At 44.8% G+C, this 20056-nt stretch overlaps 1 protein-coding gene across 4 annotated transcripts in view; it reads left to right on the forward strand.

Annotated features, from left to right (window-relative positions):
- The window catches only part of LOC115019850 (transcription factor COE3), a 67592-nt gene that overhangs the window by 40721 nt on the left and 6815 nt on the right, over positions 1 to 20056 (forward strand). For 2 of the 4 annotated variants that reach the window (XM_029449507.1, XM_029449509.1), the window contains exons 8-11: positions 1203 to 1320; positions 5887 to 6017; positions 6187 to 6313; positions 16969 to 17057. In XM_029449507.1, the coding sequence (XP_029305367.1) occupies positions 1203 to 1320; positions 5887 to 6017; positions 6187 to 6313; positions 16969 to 17057 (465 nt within the window). Of the gene's footprint in view, positions 1 to 1202; positions 1321 to 5883; positions 6018 to 6186; positions 6314 to 16968; positions 17058 to 20056 lie in introns of all 4 variants that reach the window. The other 2 variants (XM_029449506.1, XM_029449508.1) reach the window with 1 other exon arrangement.

Here is a 20056-nt window from a genome sequence, read left to right on the forward strand (position 1 = left end):
AACAGACAAGACAGGGTGTCCCCTCCTGATGTCACCATCAGACCTCCCCTGCCTCCTCAAATCTTCCCTAAGGGTGAATGTGGACTGATGCATGACAGCTACCAAGAGGGCTTTCACCTCTCACTCCCGTGTGTCGAAAGGAATGCAAGAACTAAGTTTCAGCGGGGTTTTTTTTTTGTCAAACTAAAACATGAACATTAACTCTCAAACAACAAGATTTGGGGGTTTTTTTTATGCTGATGTTCAGTCCTTGTCTTCAGTCCAACAGTTAGTATGCCATTTCTCCCCAAATAGGTTTCCCAGATGCTCCACCATAGGTGTTTCTCTAGCCAAAGTTGTGTATTCTGCATGCCTTCCACTCCACTTATTACCCCCAAAAACCAGCTGGAGGCCAGAGAGGGCCCAATCCATCATCCTCAGCTTGGCCCAGCTCTGAACCTGCTCACAAGAATGGAGCTCTTTCACTTCCCCTTCTCCCCCCCCCCCCCCCCCCCACCTCCTCCCCCTTACACCCCCACCTTTCCCAAACCAACCCAAAAAAAAAAAAGCACCCCCCTAAATTCCACTGCTACACCGAGGTCACTTACCGGCGAAGCAAACCTGAGAGGGGCTCTCTGTTTCCGGCTCAGAAACACTTTGGCCATTCACATGCGGCTCACTGTTTGGAGATGTGGTTGCCAAAAAACAACAACAAAAATAAGCATTATGAAATATGGAGTGTGGCTTGGAATCCGATCCTAGTAAAATGTTTGTTGAGTAATGGGATGGAGCACGGTTCGGTTGCTAATGACTCCAGTAATATTTTAAAAGGGAGGCCTTCCATCCTCAAATAGATGGACAAGCTAATCAATAATTCTGAGCTTCGGCTATGATGACAACAAACGGAAATGGTATTTTAGTGATTGAAAAGTCAATTAGCTGCACACAAATGCAAGACACTAAAAAGCAAAAGCAAAATGGCTGAGAAGCAGGGTAACTGTAATGCGATATGTCCAAAGAGAACAACCACTTCAAGAGGTTTGACAATAGTGATCAATAGCACACAGGCATGTACCGGGGACACAGCAGAGTTTCTAAAGCATTCGTGTATCCCCCTGCACCCCAGAGCTTTACTGAGAATGCCTGTAAAACTATATTTCTTAGTCTTCATTTTTATCCTACAATGTATTAAATCGCATGTTTCACCTTCACTTCTGTTGCAGGTTGTCGTATCGACGACCGTCAATGTGGACGGCCATGTCCTGGCTGTCTCTGACAACATGTTCGTACACAACAATTCCAAGCATGGACGGAGGGCTCGCCGACTGGACCCTTCAGAAGGTACGCCTCCTGATAGCACATATACATGCACATTTTTACATCCTATGATTTGCTACGCTCCTTTTTTTACTTAGTTGCTTTTTAGTTCCTTAGAATCTTTTGTTCCTCCGTCACTTTCTTTTTTACTTTTTCGCTTGCTTTTTGCCTCCATTAAACCTATTGCTGCCTTGACTGGAAATTGTAGGCATTACTCTTTGTATTTATCATGTCGATATCACTAATGATGAGGATAATACTCACGGTTTAAAAATGTTGTACTACTTCCAGTCTCCTAATGCACCTACATTTGTCCTAAAAGCCTACGTGAAACATGATCAAATTGCTTAAGAATTTGGCTGTGAGGTCAATTTCCTGTCATTGGGTTCTGCAGATTTAGCTGTGAGTGAGCTGAAACAGGGGGAGGAAGGAGAAAGAGAGGAAGGAGGGGGGATGGAAGAGTGGGTTGACGGTGTGTGTGTGTGTGTGTGTGTGTGTGTGAAGGGGGGGGGGGGGGTCTATGAGAAAAACAGAACTTACTGTTTTTCTTCCAACTGATTCCATATGATAGACTGATTGCCTGCTCAGCCAAAAGAGAGAAAAAGAAAGACCACCAAACCATGGGAAATCCAAAAAGTAAAATGCACTAAACATAACCTTCTGACCCTCGTGGCCTCCACTCGCAGATGGGAGCACACGCAGTTGAAAGATTGTAAGAAAAAAAACTGACTTCGGCCAATTGTGCAAATTGCTTATCTTCAGATTTCATGAGCCAATTATGGCTGGGCAAACAGTTTATATACACCACTGACTAAAACAAGCTTCTCTACACATTAATGGGCATTAATGGTTCTATCACCAAAAGCAAATGTAATGTTTAATACAACAACGACTAATAAAAAAAAGACTAGACAATTAATATATCTCGGTGCTCTCCAGTCCTGGTGGGGGATATAGCTAATCTATTTGTTTTTGTCTTTATTAATGACTCCTCTACTGGAGAACAAAATCAAATAATTAAAGTCCTGCCCGGAGCACCAAAGTCATTATGTTCGCTGACGTTCTGTTTGTGTGTTTCACGTTTATGACACGATAGGTGTGGATCGCCTAGCAACCAGTTTCTTAATGAGGGGAGCAATTAAAGAGGTTGAGCCCTCGCCTCCATGTTCCCCCTCTCCCATGGGATTCCGTGTGTTTTTGTGTGTCTATGCATGTGTGTGTGTGAGTGTGTGCCTGTGTTCTTTACAGGTTACCCCAACCCATCCCTTTCTTCCTCTCTTCACCACACTCTTCAAAGCAGCAGAGTGACGCCCCGTAAAGCAAGAAAAGAAGCAATTGTCAACCGCCCAGTTGAACATGTCTTTGTCTAATAACTTTAATACACCTTCCCTCTGCTTAACCGCGTGTGCCCTCACAAGTTTAGATCTTTTTTCTTCCTTTTTTTTCCCTCTCTCTCCGATGCTCGGCTCCATAACAAACTAATTTAACATGCATCAACAGCGGTTGCCGGCTTTGTTTGAGTCACCTTTAACAAACAGAGACGTGAGAAAACGAGACCCGCTCATAAAATGTAATTCCAGCCATGTCTTCCATAGTGCTCTGACAACTAGCAGGCAGACAGACAGCATGCTTTAAATTAGCAACACATTCTTCCCCGGGAGTTCACTGGGCGAGAAGCCTCAGATATGTGGCTGGCTGACTGACTGCCTGTGTGGCTGAAACAGAGAGGCATCCTTCCTCACAGCTCACACTGCACTTGCACCGACTTGCTCACATTGATCAAGAGGTGCTGCCCCCTATTGGCGCAGAGACGGGATAGCCTGTGGATGAATTTCACCATGTGACATTTTTGTTCACTTGTGTGTACTGTCACACAACAAGCATATTATGCATTCAGACACGAATGTGCTTTGTGGCTGCCTGTCACTCAAACATGTATAGATTCAGGCTCAAAGGTGCATAAACATGCTCACAAATAGCCAAGTCTTTCACACACAGCATCACTCCCCCCCCACACATGCAGACACACACGAACAGCGCAGCACCGACACACACGGACGCTTTCTCTCACTCACACACACACACGTTCCTTAGCTCAGTTCCACCATTATAGAGCCCCAGACAATATAGGAGACTCAGCATAGAGCCTGCAGCGCCTGCCTCATTTGCATGCCAAGTGGCTGTAATGCTGTTAGGGTTTATGCAATAAAGACAAGTGAATCCAGACTGCTGGGCCTAAGAGGAAGAAAGAGAGGGAGAAAAGAAGGAAGGGGGGAAAAGGAGAAAGAGAAGGAGAGAGTATGAGAGAGAGAGAGAGAGGTTGAGAGTGAGTGAGAGGCAGAGGGAGAGAGAGACAGAGAGAGAGAGAGAGAGAGAGAGAGTCAAAGGGAACAGATGGCCCAGGGAGAGGTAAAAGGTATAATCCCATCAGCTGCACTATCAACCGACCATCTGGACATCCCACAGCACAATTACAACACATTTCAGCAGGCAGAACAAAGGACGGCTTCGCGGGGCCACATCAGACCTGTTTGAGTGTCACAATACTAGAGCTGAGACCTCCTCTGCTCAGATCTCGGATCAGTTTTGACGTCCTCTACGGCTAGCCCTAACCACTGAGGAGAAAGATTAGGAAGGATCACAGATCGGCTGCCTGAGGTCATTGCACAGCAAAGTGGATCTTGAAGTAAAATTCAAGCACACAAACAAAATGGATAGGGCAACAATTCAGCACACGAAAATAAACAAAAAGAAGCTACGACATATGAATTCAAATGGAGTGAATTTCCTCTACTGTAGAGCAAAGTTTGCAAAAGACTTAGTGATGCAACACTCTGACCGGCAAGCCGGCTCTTTGCATCCTCATCCGTCCACTCCTCATGATGCCTATCATCTGCTGAGGGGGCATTGTGCGTGTCTGTCATCAGATCGCCTGCGCTGACTGTGTAATCCACTTCGCCACGGTCCCCATTCAGCACATGCTCCCCTCTATGTCTGTGCATTGAGACATATGCAAATTTTTAGGCAGAAGGGTGGACGGCTTAGGGCCTCAGTCGCTGCCTCTCCATGGGTCCTTCTGTGTGTGGGAGGGGGCACTGGGATTTCCGAGGTGGTGCGTCTGTGTTTGTGTGTGTGTGTGTGTGTGCGCGTGTGTGTGTGTGTGTGCATGATTGTGTATGCCTGTCGTAGGTTTCAGGCTGCAGCTGCCCCCCAACAGTCGCCGTTACCATCAGGCTCTTTTTCTTGCCTCCTCCTCCTGCCTGCCCCCCTCTCTCATCCCCAAAGTCAATTTGTTTACAGTAATTTTGAAGGGTGAATTATTTGCTGTAATCGTCCGCACTGATGAAGGTCAGGCCCTTAGAGGGGGCCCAGCATGCCCATAGAGGGTTGGTCCTCTTTCAGACGCTCCGCTTCGCAATTAAGGAAAGCAAATGTCACTCCTCCAGGCCTCACAAATGAAAATCTGTACGAGGTGATTAGCATGAAGTCAACAGCGCCTGTTAAAGTCAGATTCCCTGTAGTACCAATGTGTGTGTGTGCACTTTATGGGCAGGGAGAGAGAGCAAACATGACCTGAACAGACCCAACAGCAAGGCAAACAAAGGGAGATGTCTTGTCGGAGGTGATCCATACAACAATGGCCGACTGTGATTTACTTACTGGATAGAAAGGATAATAGAGGTTTAGAAGTGAGCTTGTAAAGAAAAAAGGAACTTGCTGAAATAGTTGCTCATATTTTGAGGAGTCGGAAAAACATGCACAATTCATAGTGTATTAAAAGATATTGATGGAAATAGATTAAATTTGATATTGCTATTTTATGGCTAGCTGTCATGCTATTTCTGTTGTAAACACGGTGTTGTGCTGAACACCATATTAAGGTAATGCATCAAATGACAGTGAATGTGAGGCACCAGATCACTCAAATTAGATTATAATAACAACCCAGACTGTTGATGAATGGCAGAGCTACGTAGCAGAAGTCATGCCAGATGAAAAGCATTGTAATAAACAATATGAAATGGATTGAATCGATCACAAAACAAAAGGAGAAAAAAAAACACAATCTGAATAATTCATGAGTGCATTTCACGTTATGAAACCTGAAACTACACTCAGTGTGCCTGCACTGTACTGCATATGCAGACAAAGGTAATGAAATCACATGAACCAGCAAAGCTTTAGCTTGTCATTTCCACTTTAACAGCCCGTATTCTTGACTCATTTAAGATGTGTTCAACTTTGAAATTTTACTGTACATGCGGGTGCATGCTTAATCAATTCTGATGGCTACATTTGCCCTGACACATAATTTGCTCCATCAAATCATTTTCCTGGCGAGCCCGGCGTTTAGCCTTTGTGAAGTGGACCATTTGAAGGGTCTGCTTAACTACACCACTCCAGCGCGCTGATAAATGATTTTGATTCTCATGCCTTAAAGGACAAATCCATCATTTTTTTTTTTTCCAGGGGCAATTTCCATGATATGTCTTTGTGAGAGAGACGCGAAGGTGATGCAGTAATGTGTCTGTATGGAGAGACATAGGATATGGTGCTGAATATGCTCTTCTCTTTGTCTTGGATAAGCAGCCACCCCGTGCATCAAAGCTATCAGCCCAAGTGAGGGATGGACCACTGGAGGAGCCACTGTCATCATCATAGGGGACAACTTCTTTGATGGCCTACAAGTCGTGTTCGGCACCATGCTCGTATGGAGTGAGGTATGATGAAGAGTTTGTAGAGTTTCAGATTTGTCTGAAATTCAGTTATAGTATTAGGAATTCAGCTAGTTCTATTGAACTTTCTAGCCAGTAGTGTTAACAGTAAAGGCTCTGTGGCTTGTTATTACAGAGGGCTCATTATTATTTTTTCTTTTCCTCTGTAACGCAGCTGATAACTCCACACGCCATCCGCGTCCAGACTCCACCTCGGCACATCCCCGGTGTTGTGGAAGTCACGCTGTCCTACAAGTCCAAGCAGTTCTGCAAAGGTGCCCCTGGGAGATTTGTCTATACTGGTGAGTCAAAACCTTCTTCTTCCTCTCCCCCTTTTCTACAGGCTTCTCTTGTGCCCCCCCCCCCCCCTCCCCCTCTCTCTCTTCCTCTGTCTGGATGGAGCCTTCAGCCCCAAGTCCAGGCGCTAATAATGAACTAACCAGGGCCCTGCTTGCTGAATCTTAAAAGTGTGAGATCTGCACTGCTAGGGAAAAGGTGTTTCATGGTGGGGCTCCTACAAGTGCAACTCGATCCCCCTCTGACCTGCCATCATACAAGGGCGCTGCCAAGCTCTGTTAAACTCAAGCTGTCAGGATATCTCATTCTGCCAATTCTCTTTATCTGCCCTATTGCGAGACAGATAATGCTTTCTGCTAATTTGCTGATTTTGTAAAGCAAAAATGTGGTTTCATTTTTTTTATGAATCAGATTAGAAAAGCAATATCCAGGTTAAGTGCATGTCTGCAGTTATTCAGAAGTGTGTTGAATATGAATTCATGGGAGAAAGAAATGTGTGCAAAGAGACGAGAGAGACGTGTATGTGAGGGAGAAAGGGTGTGTGTGTCACACTATAAGTAAGGGATCTGATTATCTTGGCTAACAGAAGGAAGTGGTGGTCTTATCTGTCATCATTGGTGAGGAGACAGAGGTTGCGGGGGTCAGAGCCCGTCTGACCTGGAAGCCTCTGTCTGTTCTAACTCTGATGGGCAGAATGTAACGGGGGGCGCGTCAAAGCACTCTCACTTCCCCCAGCACCCCCAGGCCTCTAGCACAGCCCTGGCCTTGAGCATAGCAGAATTGCAAAGTGTGGGCCTGGACCCACCAACCCCCCCCCCCCCCCCGTCCCCGTCCCTCCCTCGGAAACCCCCATCCAGACCCCTCCATCCTGGGGCAGCTGTTTCTCATCAAGTCCCCCCTCTCTTCGCTCCCCAAACCACCGCTACCACCCCCAGCCATCCGTCCCCTTCTCCTCCAACCGTGCAGTCTGGCCCAGCTCTCCTGCATTTAACCTCCCTAGCAGGAGCGGAGCAGAGGCCAACAAGGCACCAGGATAATGAAACAGGAGTGTAGTGTGGCTGCGTGAGTGTATGTGTGTCTGTTTGTGTGAGTGTGGGCGCGAGCGAGAGGGAAAAAAGAGTGTGTGTGTGTGTGTGTGTGTGTGTCTGTGTGTACATGTGTTACTGCACAGCCCTGAGAAGGTGTATAAGTTAAGACATTAATGGCTTCTATAGCACCCTGGTGAAAGTGCCAGGTCCCTTAAGAACAGACCCCATTAGTCACAGAGGCTAAGCGGATTGGGATGATTACCATCAGGTTTTACTGGGGAAACGTGTCCCCTTCTCTCTATCTTTGTTGATTTTTCACCCCCCCCCCTACCCTCGCATCCCATTCTTCCTCTCTGTCTTCCCTGGGTTCCTACTCACTTCCAGTTAGTATAAAGATACAATTACCCCTGAAGGCAACGGTGGTACAATTGATTAGTGCGTTGAATTAAAAGAGAAAGTCACGAATAGACAGGTCCGGCTCCTCTGCTCTGCTATTCCCTGTGTGGCTCACCCTGATTGTACAAGGGTTGATGCTTAAAGGAAAGAAACTGTAAAAGAGAGCAGAATGCATAACGCTACAATTAGGTACTGCCGAGTCCATATATACTGTAATTGCTAGGTGGAAGGATGTTAGCTACTTCTCTCAGACATTAAAATGGGAATGGGCTGATGCATTGAGCGCACGAGAGTGGATCATGTATTTAAGAGCGAAACATTTCAAACCGTGGCTTTTCTTTCCGTGTTACAGCACTTGAAAAGAATTGCCACTACACGAGCAAATAGGTTTTGAAATGACCTGGAGTCACAATAGCAAATTACCTGCGCTGAAAAGGGCATGTAGTGACACAGTGCTGTCTGAAAGGCGCAGTGTTCCCATGTCATATTGGAGAGCAACATGTGCATATCAAAGGTCTAGTTATCAAAGCGTATGGCTTCAAGCTTGACTTGAGAGCACGGCTTGAGAGGAGTGCCTTTTTAGACTTCGTGTTGACTCTTCTTGCACCACCACCCTAATTGTGGAGATTTAACTCGCTCAATTTAAGAAATTATCACAAATTACCAAGAGTCAACACAGAGGAGACTGCAGCCAATTCGAACAGCAGAGGGACACGTCCTCACTCGGGTTAGTACCCTGGAACGGCTCCAAAACTCACAATCCATTCTCAGAAAGAGAGCACCCTGTAATGTATGTCAAATAGTCCTGTTGGCATTGACTATTGAACGTTTAAAACACTAATGAGACAAACAGACATACTATATAAAACTTTAGTAGGCTGTAGTTTACTGACTGCTTCAAGGAGCTTATATTTGTACTTTAATTGGCACACTTTCAGAGGAAAGACATGTTGACCATTTCTGCTATTTTATAGTACACCTTTTACCTTCTAACAAAATGTTTTCCCTTGGAGCTTGCTAGCTTGTCCTCTGTCTAATCCATGTATTGGTTATCCATTGGTCCAACTGTCAGCAAGGTTGTAGAAAATCAAAAGGAGAAACTCCTGGCTGTACTTGAGGTCAATACTTTATTATACTGTACACTCTATTAAGCACTGCAAACAGTATTTGCTGATTTGATCAGATGCTTTCTTCATTTGCAGCATCGTAACCTCTTTGTTTCACTGCATAGTTACGGTGCTTTATGAAAGGGTAAATCATAAATAAAAACTTTGAGCGTACAATTCATCCAATTTACCCTACTAATTGCATCAGAGCTTTTGGTTTTCTATCTTGGCCAAGTTTCCACGAGAGCTCCCCTCCAGGGGCGATGATGCAGGCCCTTGGTAATATGGTTCTGCAAGCAGTCCTAACACACTCAGCCACTATTTATCCTAATCAGTGACATCCACATAACCAGGATTGCTTAAAATGAACCCCTTCCGCGCCCCAGAAAACGCACATTTACCGGGACCCCATTTGTCATGGGTAAATTGAGGGTCAGTAAACTTCGCCTGTATCCTCCAGTGGGGATCCAGGACATGCATCATAACGTTAGGAGAGAATGATTGGCGAAGGCGAGCTGTCACACATTTGTCAGGGGGAAGGGAACATTATTTGCTAATTTCCCAAGCTGGGCACTGACAGGGTGCTTCGTCTTCAGACCTTTGGTGACCAGCATGGCTTCTCAGCTATTAGTACAAGTCAAGTGTTTTTTTCTTTCTTTTTTTTTTTCCTCACTGTAAAGCGGCAGTAATAAGAGCCATTCGTTCGACCTCACAAGATCGCAGCACACTGGGTGAAGGATTTTGGATGGAGTAGATGCCCCATACAGTGAGCTGCCTTTGCCAGGCTGTAGTTGAGGCCAGACAGCCTTGAGGGCTGATGGATCACAAACTTTCCTCGTCAAGGTGACGCTATCGACTCCACTGCACCAAAATCTGACAAAATGGGTATGAGGCAGTCATTCATCAACATAAGGACAAAGGGGTCATGTGTGTTTCACTCAATACTGGTGGAGATCAAGAAATGTCAGCTCTGTAAAGGATAGAAAAGGAAGATGTTCATAGGGCAGAAGTAGGATCTCTTTTTAGTTAAGTTTTGTCTCCGATTTCTTACTTTATGAATGTTTGAAAAGTATCATCACTTCTATGTCTTCACATGCGCGTGCGTCCACCTAAACTCAACCAACAACCTAAGTGCAGCAGATCCGACATATACATAGTAATATCCAGTTCTGGAATCCAAAATTAAACTCACTTCCTGTTCCACTCTTACAAAAATGTTATGAAGTCTTGGACCCAAAAAAAATTAAATAAACAAACAAGGACTTCTTTATCGCAGCACATCAGATAGGGCCCTGTGCTGCTCGGCCTGTGAATCGGGCCTATCCTTACGTCTCCTCTCCACCCTGCCGTCACTTTGAAGTCCCAGACTCAGAAGCTGATCAGATGGACAGCTTCCTTTTCATTTCCTGTCCTGCAGGGTTGGGTTTGGTACTCTGGCGGTTGGTCAGTGATGGGGTGTGGCCTACAGCAAAGATATGCTATAATCAAAGGGCATTCAGAGAGGTATGTAAACAGCTTTAGAGGAGGACTTGCAAACACACACTAAATGCTTCGTACGAGCGTTGTGTATTTTAAAAATCCTAAATCGATTTGAGTCTATTTTGAATTCATCCGCAGATTCCGTCTCTTAAATTCACCCTGCAGTATGAACTTTTGCAAGGAAGGATGAAATAGGAATTTCTAAATGTCATCGCCACAGTCAAGTGGGTTGTAACCAGTTGGCACAACAGTTTTAGCATGTGTCAATGCATGTTATCCACTAGCCATGTCCCCATACCTGCCTGTCTCATTACAACTGTGGTATTTAGCACCAGCTCCACAGGAATGGAGCAGACACTCGTTGCCAAGTTAGATGGGCCCGGTTTGAAGGCCTTGTGAGTTTGTGTGGAGCGCGACAAGGTTCCGCGGAGGAAGGTCCTTGTGTCCAATTAGAGGGCTGACGTGACACGTGCTTGCTCTCCCCCACTGTCAGGCAGCTTGTCAGGTAGGCTTTGAGAAGCACACTGTGGCATTATTCCACAGCGTGTTATCAGCAAGTGACCTGTGAAATCCAGCTCTAGGAAATTGATTGAAATAAGTACTTGCAGTTGAGCATGTATTTCCCCCCATTACACCTCTCTGTGAAATGTATTGTGGGTATCTTTCAAGAGAAAAATGAAAGTATGGCTGTGTGTGTGTTTTTTTTCTTCTTGTTCCAAGTAAGGATGGAATTCATTGATTTCATTTTAATTGGACCCACTTTTTGTCCCACACTATCGTTAGAGGTGTGTTTGTATGTAATGGCTCTTAAAATGGATTGTCCTCAGTAAGTCACAGCATCAGTCCTCTGCCATAGAAAAGACAGACAGAGGAAGCAGGGAGGGGGGGGGGGGGGGGGGGGGATGGCTCTTGATAGACGAGGATCTTTCCCCTCCTCCTTTCTCTACCTCCTCTTCTGGCCCCATTTTCAGTATGATCCACACCCAACGGGCTTTAAAAGAACTCCACCGCCGCCCCCGCCCCCCTCCTCCACCGGTGCCGCATTTTGATTGAAATTCATCGGCAAGTTTATTGAGAAATGAATGAGGGAGGCAGCATGGTATTGACTTTGAGAGGAAAACACAACTCATCTTGAATGAGGGGGAAAACGCGGCCGTAATTTAGCCGTCATCGATCTGTGCCCCGTCCATGTATTGATCTTCATTTTACAATATTAATTTGCGCTTGCAATCAGCTGTGAAGGGAACCCATTTGATTTCTGTTGGCCGGTAATGTGTGAAAGTCCTCCGACGTCCTTAGAGAAGTGGCACACATACTTTAGATGTCATCTAAGAGGATTGAACAGGTGTCTTTGGCCCTTTCTAATAATACAACCGATATGAAGGGAGTCTGGAATTATGGATGTGCAATCTGTAACATTGCTCCCTTTTAACCGTGTTAATTACATTTTATCTGTTGCAGGAGCAATATCTGCTGGAGACTGTAACTGTCTAGTTTTTTTTCATCTGTATCGGCTCAAAGTTCATGAAATTTCAATGAACATTGATCTGTCTCCATTGATTTATCCTAACTGCAGATCTTTGAAATTTTAATTTCCTGTTCATCTTGAGACTGCTGGAGATGGAATCACTCAGTGGTAACTGGCTGCAGTGGATGGAGATGATATGGTCAGTGGTAAAACAGATGAGGTTTGCTTTGCGTGGGTTTGCTGTGACAATTCCAATTTGGCTTGGTTTGGTTTTTTATTCTTTTAAAAGATGGTCTCTACATCTGCATGCGTGTCTTCTATTCTCTCAATTTCTCGAACATGTCTACTGTGAAGCAGTAGCATGACTTCTGCATTCTTTGTATGCACAGAATTGCATTTGAACTCCTTACAGTAACACTGAGAAGATTTGTCACTCTTTAAATGTCTCCAGTAGACCAGAAGAGTGGTGAACATAAGCGGAGACGTGGTCATTATGTGTGTTGATGCTGTTCCGATCTGCATCCGCAGGTGCCTAGAAGGCTTCAGTTAGACTGTTTGACAAGTCACAAATGCAATAACACTTGAATGAACTTCTGCCTGCGCTGTTTATCTGTCTCCCCCTTTCCAACTCCCACTCCACCTCTAATTTGTGTTAAGGGGAAAGAAAAAAATAACTGCTCAATGGTGTAGGAGGAGTGGAGATAAGCTCGAAGCAGTTAAGTATAATTAGCGAAAGTAATAGCTGGCAAATGGCAACAAGGCTAGGTTTTTATCTCCTGGAAAGATAGAGTTATCGTAATAAGCTGTAATGGCTGGCAGGAATGCTAGTACTCTGTGCAAGCTTCCATTCAGGCTCATAGACTTAACAAGGAACAATTTCCCTTAAATTTACTGCTTTGCTCAAACATTTCCCCATGTTTATACCCAGATACTGTAAGTCAATACATGTGTTCAATCCACTTCCATATAGACCGAGGGCACACAGCAGTATTGCCATGTAAGCACTTCTGGCTGCCAACGTCGGCCATGTTACAGTGTTCCTGTAGAGCGGTTACTCATGTCCTATTTCTAGAGAACATGGAGAAGGAGCAGCAGACCACACTCAGATGCCATGTACACGCCATCCACTCTACATTTTAAGTGAAGTGACTAGCTGGGGCGGCTAAAGGAGCTCTCAGAGAAAATGTGTTTTAGTAGCGTGAAAGGACGGAGAGATTAAGGCGTCAGATCAAAATAAGATTGGGAAGTGCACATTCCAGGCAGAGGAATTCCACTGAAAACCTGCCACCAACGCTAGTGCGCATGCGTTCTGTTGAAAATTGGAATGGATATGGTCACAGCTGCACACCGAGTCATGCATTCCTTTTCTTCATATTCGGAAACATGATCATTTACTCTCTAGAGTGCGAAAATTACTGAAACATTCATAAAGGAAATTCTTCTAAACCTCCATGTGGAAGGTTTTTTTTGTCAAGAAATCAGTTAACATGCTCCTTCCAATAACTCTTTTAGTTACCAGCCGTTAAATTCGAAACATATTTGCTGTCACTTTGTTGTGTCATTACTTGTGATACATTCTAATCATCTCTGAGCTAAAAGCATGGAAACAAATCTATGAACAATTATATCCCTGTGTATGTACCGCAAGCAGGGAACAAGATATAAGTGTTGTAATTGAACAAAGCATGCAACCTGTCTAAATTTGAACAGAAAATGAGAGAAAATGAAAATTCTATTAGTCCATAATGTTCCCTTGGCCCCCCCTTCCCATGTGCTCTTCATCGCTCCAGCAAAGTATTCAAATGCAAGCCCTGCCTTACCTCCCCGTGTCTCTTTTTTCTCTAATTATCCATGAGGTCAGTAAGCAAAATGGGGAAGAAGCCAGGAGATCAATACAAATTATCCCTGAGCAAACCAGTGCTGACAGTTTGAATTGCAGCATATGTTTACCCAAAATCAGGCAATTTATCTTAATATCAGGCGAGTAATGCAGCAGGGGTGAGAGGTCACACAATCTCTCCACCTCATAATTACCCACCTCTAAAACAGGAAAGTGGTATTGATTGGCCGCGAGCCGGGAAGCAGGCGTGACTGGAACGTGCCAGCGCCCCCACCCTCACCCCGCCTTCCCAACCAACCCCTATCATACCTCCCCCCCAGCTTCCTCGGTCCCTCCTCCCCTTCGGCTAGACTCCCCACCCAGTGCAGGATTTATGGGATGTGTGTGGAGGGTTTCATGTTTCCTCGCAGCGACTGAGACCCCTTACAGGAGGGGTAAAAGGGACACACACACACACACACACACACACACACACACACGCTTCCACTCCTTCCACACCCTCACCCCACCCTTCTTTCACCATATTGTGCTGGAGGGACGAGGAGGGCCAAACTAATTCTGGCACGCAAGGGAATCACAGAGCAACTAGATTTGCCTGTTATATCTTTAGAAGAGAGTAAAGTTTACGACAGAGTGTGAAGTCGGAACATAATGATGTGCCAAGGATTAAAAAAGACATAGGGTGAAGAGGTGGGAGTAAAAGGGGCGGAGGGGTGGCTACTGTCAATGTGTGTGGTGTAAGAAAAAGTAAGAAGAGCGGTCCCGATGACTCTTGTAAAAGCTCAGCAGATGAAAGAAAATCTTTGCCTGGAAGAAGAAGTGTGCCGAGCGATGCGATGAATACACACATAACACATTTATTGTCCGGATTGAATATAAGTGCTCAGTATATATCATCAGCAGCTCTTACAGGATTATTGACATTGTCTGTGTCTGTCTGCACCAGTGTACATGCTATGACTACAAAACTGTCAACTCATCAACTGACAGCACCGTTTAGCGCTAATGCAAGTCTCCATCAGCTGTCAAAAGCATTTGCATGAAATCAATAGCAGATGGCGGTCTGTGTCACCAATTTCATTACGCCGGGGTTGTTACAAAGATCATCTCCATGATAGATGAGATGGCGACACGTCGACATGTGGCGATCATGCCTGACGCTCGGACGGCGAACATTGAGCCATGTTTTAAATGTAAATTTTGACAACACGGAAATTCCACCATATGTAGGCATTTAATAGTGTGTGGAAACTGTAGAAAGCGCTGATACACACAGGATAGCACAGGAAACTCTACCCTCCAAATCGCATTCCTCATAATTCTTAGTCCGCATTTACAGTGGGGGCATCATTATCATTGGAAAGGCACATCAAACAGAACACCTCTCCCAACCTAGGGCTCGTCCTGTACTGTACGTCTCTCCGGCTGTGTTCCCAGCATGCCTGGCGGGTTGTGTAGGCCCCAGCTGAGGCAGAGGACAGGAGAGCGTGATGTATCACCCTGAGAGAGCCCACTGACAGCCTCTGATGATGGATGGCCTGATTATGGAGTGCTTTTTACACATACACAATTTACATCACACTGAGCAGCGGGGTCTGGCAGGGCTGCCGTGCACATACACTCTCTCAGCCGGGCACGTGCACTTACACACACACACACACACACATACACTTATGCATGCTCCTGTGTGTGTACACATGTACGGGACTGCCAGAGTGCATAGATAAGAAAGGGGGTGGAAATAACAAAAGAAAAGGGGCAAATTCCTTGCTACAGCCTTGTCATGTACAATCAATACGGCAGATCAATCCTTTATTAAGGAGAAGATGGCGTTCCACCACATTCCAAAGCGGACCTTTGTTGTTCCGGGACGCATGATGACATGTCAAATCAGATTTCCAGCAGTGTATGTTGTCGTGGCGTGGGGTTTATTCAGGTGTGCCTGGCCAGTAGGGCTGAATACCACTGTATCTGCAAGCTAGATCCTTGCTATCGATTAGCACCTCGCATTGTCCATGCTTGAACACATAATTGCTCCATTTGATCGCGGTCGAGTTGGCAATTACTGCATTCAGGTTCTGGCAGAAGTGATGCATGTGTTTGATTGTACCTATGTGTGTTCGTACATGACTGCTGTATGTATGCGTGAGCAGGTACAGTAAGTGTGTGTGAGCATGCTTGCGTGTGTATTTAGATGAGAGGGAACAAAAGAAAAAAGTGAGACACATGAATGTTCCTTTTCTTGCCGTGACTCCCCGGCTCGTGCTTCAGTGGCCCTGCCTGAGAGTGTGTGTGCGTGTGCGCGTGTGTGTGTGTGTGTGGGGGGGGGGGGGGGCGTTCGCTTGCTTTCACATTCTCTGGTGTTCAGCAGGTTCAGCGAGCTGTGCGGTGTTAATGCTGAAATTACATGCTGAGTAATGAGTGATGGGCCAAATTACAGGCTGAACAATGAATAGAGGCAGGCAGCTCTTATTAGTCTCCATAGAAAGCCATTGATTTATGAAGCGCCTTGCGCGGCGGAGTTACTCTCCTGAAAATGATATCTACATTGAGAAGTGATGTTCTCTATTAAGTCGTTCCTTCCCCCTTTATGCTGCTCTCCTCCTTTCCTCCCCTCCTTCTCTCCTCTGCCCTCCCTCCCTCGCCTTGTCCTGCCTATGAGTGTGCACATGATTGTTTAGAATCAGGCGGAGCTGTAAGGAAGCCTTCAATTACCCATTAGGACTGTCAGACATAAAACGCCCTGCTCTCACCAAAGTCTGGGTTATGATTCATTTACTTTGTGCCTCTGATTCATCGCCCAATATGCCTCATGCCCCAGATTACTATTTGAGGGGTGGGAGAGATTAATGGCTCCATGGGATCTGCTGCCGTATTTCACGGGCCCAGTGTTGCAGTACAGTTGGTGCAGAAGGGTGAAATGACAGCAACTTACACTAGATCAATGTGTGGACAGCCTTTCACAGATTATTAAAGCTCGGTTAGATTAAAAGACCCCCGCTATGTAGTTTGCTGTAGTCAATATTCTCAAGCAGATAAAAAGAGGGAGGGTCCCTCTGAAGGATTCTCAGACTGATGTAGGTCATCACGGCTGTTAATGGAATAACACTCGATGACACGAGTGTCAGAGGAACCCGTGTCAGTTTCCATCACTTGCCCCCCCCCCCCCCCCCCCCTGGATGTTTCATAAAACATTCTCTCACCCCTGAGGTCTCTTTGAAATTAGGCATTCTGAAATGACTTTTTGTTCTGTAAACTCCAACAGATTTCTCAATTAGTTTCTTCCTGTCTCTGGCAAAATTAGCCCCTGAAATGGTTCAAATGTGTTCATCTCTCCTTCCAGCCCTGAATGAGCCAACCATCGACTATGGTTTCCAGAGGCTGCAGAAGGTGATCCCCAGACACCCCGGCGATCCTGAGAGGTTACCAAAGGTGAGTACAGCGTCCCTGCAGCACAGACAAACACAGTGCAGCAAAGACATAGAGCTGTCTGGGTTATAATGCCTTAACACTCTGAATGTGACAAATAAACAAAACAACTTTACGATCAAGCCATAGCACTGTGACCCCAAACCGTAACAGCTTCGCTCCACATATGTGGCTTACCCACTAACCAGCGTGGTAATGGTATTGGTTTTGTGTGTGGAGAGAAGCGTAAACTCTCTGTGTGGCAAAATAGCTCAATCAGGCGTTTTCCTCTCCAGTAGTCTGTGGAGATGGTAATCTGGTCAGAAACGACGTCTGCACCCTCATTACCCCACTCATGTTTTCCTTTCATTTTCTGCAGCTCGATTTGGTTTAATCTTTTGTTTACAGAACCCTGTGCCGTAAACCCCCTCGTCTTACTGCAGCTAATAGACAAAGACTGCATGTTATTATGCTTTGGCTTTCTTATTGTTTTCTTTTGAACCTGGGTGATGGAGTTGAAAGCCACATCAGTTTTAGACGCACCGGTGTGGCACATAAATAGGATGCCATGTTGAAAGACCTAATCATGAAAACTAAGGTGCACATGTTTTTTTGTTATTTGCCTCCTCTGCAGAAACTCTTTGATTCTTTTACTCTTTTCATTCCCTTTGATTCTCTTACTCTCTCCATTTCCTATTGATAAAATCTATCTGTGTGTTTGCACTAATTGCCACCCTGCCAGTAACCATTTCGGTGACTGACGTTCCAGATGTGTCAAGTGTAATAATATAACTGATTACTACATTCAAAAGCCCTTGGCATGTGGTGATGTGGTGGCCACCTCAGAGTTTTAATAATACTGTAAAACCTTTAAAGACCTTATCTATTAAATCCCAGCATGCAACACAGCAATATCATTAACGTCCAACGGACAATTTAATAAAGAACAGACTGTGTGGTAGCTATAGACGTTTGACCGAAGCAATGTGGAGAAATGGAACATCACAGCTACTCCCTGGTTCAGTATATGAAGTGTTTCAATTAGACTCAGTCCCCGTGGAGGCCGGAAACAACACCTAGACATGAAATGTTACTCTAATTTCAACTGTAAACGTAGACCAAAAGGTAAAGTACACTTACCTTTAATATCCACATGGTTTTCAGTATCTCCGCAGGCATCACCGGTGCATCTAGCTACACTCTCTCATGTGTCTTTGTGCAATCGTCAGAACAAAGGCAGCAACAATGTTAAACACAGCTTTATTACAGAGAAACCTTACTTCTTTTCCATGAATACAAAGCGTTATTGGCTGCGAGATAGATTTTGACACTGAACCCAAGATTAGTTTCCTGGGTGTGCATATACTTAATATAGCACGGTCTCCCAGCCTTTGCATGAAACAATCACAGAGTGAGATGAAACCCTGCACTTCCAATAAACAACATAAATATTTGATTTGCTCTCTAATGGACCCAAATATGGGGTTCAGGGGGCATGTAAATGATCCCACCAAGTGATTCGTCATTGTTAAGCTTGCCATCTGAGGGTCAGCTCACGGGGTCAAAAGCACATTCCCAATAAAACAGCCCGCGGCGGGCTGACGCTGGCATGTACATTTGGAATGAGAACAGAAAGAGCATATAGAGAACAGCCATTACAGGGTGCAGGTGAGGTAGGGAGACTCTATAAAAAGAAGATAAAGCTGGAGGACGCGCGGTGTGCATTAGCAGAAAGGCAAATCGACACCAAGTCCACTCACCGCCTCTACCCCCCCCCCCCCCCCCCCCCTCCCATGACTTCACCCTCCAGTTGATAATATTACTGCGCTATATTGATTTCCACCAGCCTTCTCCCTGGGACCAGTAAGACACGTGGTAATTGTAAGGAGACAGAAAGCCAATATGGGAGTGCTCATGGATAGCAAGGGATGCACGCTAATATTGTTGCTACACAGAGAAAAAAAGGGGGGGAAGCTGCCTCTGATTGAAGTTTACCTCGTAATTCTAAGACAACATCGTAGATGACAGTCTGACCCTGTGGGAGGAGTGGAGATATAAAAATTCAATGCAAAGTCCAGGGTGAATATGAAAGTAATAAGTGTGAGCAGTCAAGTGATGAGAAAGGAGATTGGTTTGCGGGCATCGCGTTAAGTGAAGAGAGACTTTGGAATTCACCCTCCTTTTTAAGATCTTGTTATAAAACAATTTTCTATTCATAATATAAAAAAGACAATTTATAATACCATTTTGTGCCCTCTGGCAGTAATGGACAAATAGACTGGATATCACATTATATCACACTCAATTTCTCTCTTCTGTAACAAATTAGATTCATTATGAAATTAAAAGTGGAAACTCAATATTGTTTTATTATTAAGCTGATTGCTTTGGATTCCTTTCTTTCCTCCCAAAATGAGCATAAGCCCATTCTTTTCCAATTCTTTGTGTAATCCACAAGGAGAAAATATTACAAATGTGTTCATGTCAAGCAATTACCCATGTATTTAAATGAATCTCTCTTCCTGTGCTCTTTGAAGTACCTTCATCTAATGGCCCTATGCTTCTAAATGCATTCATTACCTCAGGCTAGAGCTAACAGAGTAATTGCCTTACAGTTTTATAATGGCATTAGCACTCCAAGCTACATAACCTAGGCCCTCTTTTATTAACTGTGATAATATAAATACAACATCCATGTTAATCTAGTGCTTGAAGAATCACATTCGGGCCGTTTTAGACCACTTCTCCTTATTGTTAGATATTCTTTATAACACATCATTTGTTATGGCTTCCTTTCATTTTTTTTCTCGGCAATAACAAAAAAGAAAAAGAAGAAAAAAAAAAAACGGCCTCTAAATCTGAGGTGATCTGTCATCTGAGCAGCCCCATTTAAACAGTTGTTGAACACGAGACCTTTATGCAAAGCATGGCAAACAATAGCAGAAATCTGTCACGCATTTGTCACAGAACAACAGAAATCATTTGAGGCCTTTAATTGTTTCAATTTAACATGGTGTGTTCTG

The sequence above is a fragment of the Cottoperca gobio genome, chromosome 15 (assembly GCF_900634415.1).
Source record: "Cottoperca gobio chromosome 15, fCotGob3.1, whole genome shotgun sequence".
NCBI lineage: Eukaryota > Metazoa > Chordata > Actinopteri > Perciformes > Bovichtidae > Cottoperca > Cottoperca gobio.